General features: G+C 39.8%; 1 protein-coding gene across 1 annotated transcript; it reads left to right on the top strand.

The window, feature by feature from the left end:
* Positions 1–2,534: 2,534 nt before the first annotated feature.
* LOC105476291 (olfactory receptor family 8 subfamily B member 12) lies at positions 2,535–3,467 on the top strand. Its single transcript, XM_011732075.2, has one exon. It carries the CDS (start codon positions 2,535–2,537, stop codon positions 3,465–3,467), a length of 933 nt encoding a protein of 310 aa, XP_011730377.2.
* The last annotated feature ends 2,861 nt before the right edge of the window (positions 3,468–6,328 follow it).

Below are 6,328 nucleotides of genomic sequence, written 5' to 3'. Positions count from 1 at the left end.
TTCAGTAAGTCAGAATTCTAATTTTTATCAGGCGCTGTGGATCCTCTGTGATCTCTGTTCAGTTCTTAGACCCCCAGCAACTGTTGTCTCCTAAGCCAGTAGAATCTTGCCCTACACATATAAAATTTAGGATTCAGCCAAGAACTTAAGGGAGTCCTTTGTGTAGGTACCTAAGGATCCTTTTTTTTTTTTTTTTTTGCAATGTCTTTGAACTTTTTAGTGGTCTTAATCTGTAAGATGACGGCAAATAATAGTTCTGTGGATCTATCAGTTCCTGGCATTGGAAATGCTTGGGAAGATTTAAAAAACATAGCCACCATGTCCATATCTATGGAGATTCTGATTCCAAACATGTGACTGGAGCCCAGCATTTCCTTTTAATGAATATTCTAGGTAATTGTGATAACCAGCTAGGTTTGGGAAACACTGAATGAGATACTCTCTCAAGTCTTTTCAGGTCTAAAATTTTCTGAGTTTGTGGGTTTGACGTTAAAGAAAATAAATAAGTATCTTAGAGACAGAGACATAGGATAGACAATTTTAATCCAGGCAGAGGTTGGAGGTATGGAGTAAAAGAAAAAGACAAATGCAAACCAAAGAGGAAGAACAAATGTGGATGTATTCCTGCAGTGGGAACTGGGTCTACTAGGACTCAGTTTGAGGGCACTGAACAGATGGAAAGTCAGTTGGGAGAAGTGCTCAAAGAAAAGTGGGTGGAAGGCAGGGACAGCCAAAGGGAATTTTGACTAGTTATTAATTTAGAAAAAGGCTGGTCTTGGCAGACGTTGAGAGCAGTTACCTGATAGGGATTCTTGTTACCATTAAACATACACTCCATGAGAGGACAGGGGAGGGGAATGAGAGAAGTCTTTTCTTGTCTGAGCTGGGAGTAGAGTAGTGCAATTAATTCCTGAGATGAGTGGAATATGAATAAATTATTGAATATCCTATTCTAAATTACAATAGCCCTTTGTGTTAACCTTTCCAGGCTCTACCTGCTTCCTTTTAAAAATTAAATTCATTGAATATTTACTTGTTATTTGTCGAGAGACTGTCAGATCCAAGAAGGCAAGGGCTCTGCTTTATGGATTTCAGTAGCTGTCCTTGGAAGGTAGTTTAGTCTAGCAGCCACATAAGGGTTGTGGAGTCAGACAGACCTAAGCATACCTGTGGACTCTGGCACATCTTGTCTCTGTGAGCAACTTACCTGTAAAATAGGTATTGTGAGAAATTAATGAATATATGTTTGTATATGCATACATTGGATCTTGGCAGCCAGAATAAGGGTACTATGTCAGGTACTAAATTATTGGGTATTCAAGAAATGGTAATGATAATCATTTTTTTTCACAATGATTTTCTCTTAATAGTACTGGATACATGTTAGTAGAAAGCCAAATCAAGCAATTCCAAGAGATAAACAAACATTTCTTCTTCCCTAGGGAAAGTAATCGCTAAGGAAGTGGTCTTGAGGGAGTCTCTATCTTAATAGTCAGTCACTGAAGTCTGTAATCCAGAATAAAACTCTTTAGTCTTTTGTTATTCACTGGTCAGGAAAAAGCTTTGTGTCCTTCCTGGAAGCTGGAGAGGCCTTTGGGCAAATGAACAATTGGAAGTCATGTCCTTCAGTGCAGGAAGTGTTATGAGATACATTAGAGGTTCTGATCCTTTGACCTGTACTGAGAAGAGAGGGCTTTGAGCTTTCAAATCTGTCATCTTCTCTTCACTAGGGTCATCTTCCTCCCCAGAATGTGGAAAAGAGGCAGTAGAGTATAGCATTTACAGCTCTAAAGGGAAGGAAGGTGAGTGCCTGCCCTGATGCTGGTCACTTAGGTAACATGGTGATTTCAAGTGCAAACCATTTGAGCCATACCGCTGAAATTCACCTTCTGGCTGCAACTCGGTGGTTTGGGGACTTTTGTCTAGTTGTGCCACCTTACTTGTTTCATCTGTAAAATGAAGATAATAATATTGCTACATGGCTTTTCAAACAGAACCTCTTATAGTAACCACTCAATAAGCGTCACCTTTAAAAAGTTATTAAATGTACAGCCACTTGAGCTAAGAGATCTTGGAAAAGCATGAGCCCACCTACTTAATCTGACAGCGTGGACCAGAGGTGGAAGCTCTGAGCAGAGCCACTGCGGCTTCTGCATCTCAGGATTCCCTTCAGGGAAGAGGTCCAGGTTTTACCAAGTGAAGCAGAGACAGGAGAGGGAAAGTATAGAAAAGAGACTGACTTAAGGATCTAAAAGACATTTAGCTTATTTTTGGTACCCCTTTCTTCAGCAGAACCAGCTCTCATTCTGCAGTTACAGTTTAGTCTCATATTACACTTTGGGAGTTATAATCACTTGGACTGTGAAGACAGACCCTTAGTGAGTGGTGAAAACCTTCCTACCGAAGTTCAAATCTCTCTCCTTGGATTCCTTTTCCAAGAATGGGAGATAGAGACTAAGAATGTGGTGGTGATGTTTCTTTCTAAATGGTCCTCTTCTCTTGTCCCCTCAGACTTTCCTGCCTGACCAAAAAGAATGGCAGCCAAAAATTCTTCCGTGACAGAGTTTATCCTCGAAGGCTTAACCGACCAGCTGGGACTCCGGATCCCCCTCTTCTTCCTGTTTCTGGGTTTCTACATGGTCACTGTGGTGGGGAACCTGGGCTTGATAACCCTGATTGGGCTGAACTCTCACCTGCACATTCCCATGTACTTCTTCCTCTTTAACCTCTCTTTAATAGATTTTTGTTTCTCCACTACCATCACTCCCAAAATGCTGATAAATTTTGTCTCAAGGAAGAACATCATTTCCTTCACAGGGTGTATGACTCAGTTCTTTTTCTTCTGCTTCTTTGTCATCTCTGAGTCCTTCATCCTGTCAGCAATGGCATATGACCGCTACGTGGCCATCTGTAACCCACTGTTGTACACGGTCACCATGTCTCCCCAGGTGTGTTTACTCCTTTTGTTGGGTGCCTATGGGATGGGGTTTGCTGGGGCCATGGCCCACACAGTAAGCATAATGAACCTGACCTTCTGTGCTGACAATCTTGTCAATCATTTCATGTGTGACATCCTTCCTCTCCTTCAGCTCTCCTGCAACAGCTCTTACATGAATGAGCTGGTGCTCTTTATTCTTGTGGCTGTTGACATTGGATTGCCCATTGTCAGTGTCTTTATTTCTTATGCCCTCATCCTCTCCAGCATTCTTCACATCAGTTCTACAGAAGGCAGGTCCAAAGCTTTTAGTACTTGCAGTTCCCACATAATTGTAGTTTTGCTTTTCTTTGGTTCTGGTGCTTTCATGTATCTGAAACCCCCTTCCATCCTGCCCCTTGAGCAAGGAAAAGTGTCCTCCCTGTTCTATACCATCATAGTCCCCATGTTAAACCCATTAATCTATAGCTTGAGGAACAAGGATGTCAAAGTTGCCTTGAGGAGAACTTTGGGCAGAAAAATCTTTTCTTAAAGGAGTAGTATTGGAGGAAGGAAATACAATGCTTTGCTTATTAGCATGTGTTTTCAGTGAGATTCAAGTTCCATTTTTTTTTCCTGTCTTGTACAGAAAGAGAATTTTAAATCTTTACATTTGGATGAATGTTAAATGCAGACATATTCTCCCTGTCTGCTCCACTGCTCTACCTCAGTTATTCCAAGATTTCATTTTATGCAAATTTTTCTATAATCATAGGTCATTTAATTGTGAATTGGCCTTACACATTATTTAATCTAGCCTCCTCAATTAACACATGTTGGAGACTCAGAAATATATATGTTGCTCAAGGACACACAACTACTTGGTGGCACAACTGGGACTGGTATCCAGGTCCTTGAATTCCAAGCTGCTTTTTTTTTTTTTATGTTATTTTTTCATGCTTCGTTGATGCCCTTGCAGATTTCCTTTTAAAAGTATGAAAACTTAACACATTAAAACCTAATTCTATTCATAGTAATTTAATGTGACCTGTCAATAAATAATTTTTTAAATATTTCATTTTTTTTTCAAGAGGATAGATGGAACATTTTCTTGAGTTGGTCTTGGCCAAATGAGAAGAGAATTGTGTTAAGTTTGTAGTACGTGAGTGACCTTGAGTTAAGATTGAGGTTGTGTGGAACCCTAGGAACCCAGTCTAGGGAATTAGGACTTCCGTAGGATTAAGGGTTATAAAGATGCTGAGAAGAAAGTCGTACATTCATTTGAAGACTTAAAGAATCAGAATGTAGAGCTTTTTCAAGGGTTAGTTTGGGTGTTTGAGCTGTGATGGAGAAATCTGTGGCTTAGGATAATCAACCAAGGGTCTGCAAGTTTTAGAGGTGCAGTAAACAATGTTGAGAATCTAGGTAGCTATTAAAACACCACTAAGTAGCTGATTATCAGAAGAGGCAATTTCCATTGAATTTTAAGGTACTGCAGACAGCACTCATACAAGCATATGTGGTAAAAGATAATTCATCCAAGACTGGGTTGTAAACCCACAACATATAATGACAGCTATATAACACATCAGATCAATACACTTTGATCTAAATAATTTATTAGTAGCAAAGGGAGGTTCCTTTGGATTAGGATTAATATGTTAAGTGTTGGGGAGACACTTTGATTTCCGAGCTTTTCCTTGGGAGTATTCTCTTCTTTAGGAAAAAGAGAAGTTTAGATGAGGGTGTAGTTTTGTTCTTTGGTATGACATGAAGGGCTTGAAGTCATAAGACTGAGTATGTGTGTGTGTATGTGTGTGTGTGTGTGTGTGTGTGTGGTGGGAAAGATTTTTCTTTAGTCAGCATGGAATAGGAAAGAGAAGTGAGTTCAGGAGACTTGTGGGTGGGCGTCTGGTGGGTGAGGTGAATAGGCTATTTGAGGTAGGGAGCAGATGAAAACAGCGATTCGTGAGGCACATGATGGAGTTGGTTTTGTATCCTGGCTCAGTTGCTTAGTAATTGTGTGACTTTGGGCAAATTACTTAAGGTCTCTAAATATTAATTTTTTTATTTTTGAAAGTGAGATAATGTTTCTGACTTCGTGGGGTCTTTGAAGAATTAAATGCAAGGCACTTACTACATTTTAGTTATCACCCTGCAATAATTCTTTTATGTAATTATCAGCACTTCCTTGAGTTTTTCCATGAGCTGAGACAAGTCACTTCATCTTTCTGGAACTCTGCTTAGTCTTGAAAAAAATGAACTCTAAATATCGTTTAAAAAGTCACATATTTTGACTAATATTTGCATATAGTACAGCATTAAACAATATAAATGAGGGTTATACAGAGAAAACATGTCTTCCTCTTATCTTGTCATTCCATTCCTAAAATCTCCTTCCTAAAAACAACAGTTGTTGCTGATTTCTTGTGAGTCTTCTCATATTCAAGCATATCTAGCTATCTATGTATCTTTCTATCTATGCATGTATCTATGTATGTACATATCTATCTATCTAATTTATCTAATCTATCTATCTGCCTATCTATTCATCCACCTATCTTGTTTTAAAGTTGTATAAAAAGGCATTTTCCAATGGAAACAACTTAGAAGAGGATGGGATAAGAGAACAAGGCAGGGGTAAAAAGAAGAGCAGCCAATCATAGAAGAGATCTGGGAAGGGATGCGGCTGAGGAAGGAGAGAAAGAACAGAGGCACCCTTGACCCTTCACCCTTAACCCTGGATGCATCACTGTGGGCCCCAACCCTGCAGCCACAGGGTAACATTTTGGTTCCCTGATCTTCTGTCCTCACCTTGTGGTTGCACCACCCCCATCACTATTTGGTTGATGTTGTGGTGAGGTCAGAGCCTCTGATAGTTAAGAATATCAGGATGGCAAGTATTTTTAATCCATCACAAATTTCTCTACGTGCTTATCTATTTTAACTAACGAGGCACATGGTTTTTCTTTTTCTGATTCTTGGAGCAACTCGTATATTATTGTTGAAAGTTGGGAATGTGAAATATGTATGAAGAAAATGATTACCTATCTCAATGTGGTAGTTTGTGTTACTGGTCAAAATTCATCATTCATCTAGTAGTATTATAGTTCCATTCCCTTGCCATGGTCTCATAGAGGTAGGGTATATTTCCTTGCCCGTGACTGTTGGCTTGGCCAGGTGACCTATTTTGGCTAATAGGATATTAGTAGATGTGATGTTGGCAGGAGCTTGGAATATCTTTGCATGGTATTTGCCCTCTTTTGCTTCTGCCATTGCCTTGAGAAGTGTCCCTCCTGGGTAATTGCTGCCTCTCCCAACTAATTCTCAATATGAACACACGAGGAGCAGTGTTCACTGTGCAGAGCAAGCAGTGCAGCCCAGCTGAGCCCAGACAAAATGAACCAGCACAAT

The sequence above is a fragment of the Macaca nemestrina genome, chromosome 12 (genome assembly GCF_043159975.1).
Source record: "Macaca nemestrina isolate mMacNem1 chromosome 12, mMacNem.hap1, whole genome shotgun sequence".
Classification (NCBI taxonomy): Eukaryota; Metazoa; Chordata; class Mammalia; order Primates; family Cercopithecidae; genus Macaca; species Macaca nemestrina.
Note: the sequence above shows the minus strand (reverse complement) of the source record. Positions and strands in the feature narration are given on the sequence as shown.

Bases quoted from the DNA above. Each gene is read 5' to 3' on its own strand.
- LOC105476291 (XM_011732075.2), top strand. From the start codon at position 2,535: ATGGCAGCCAAAAATTCTTCCGTGACAGAGTTTATCCTCGAAGGCTTA.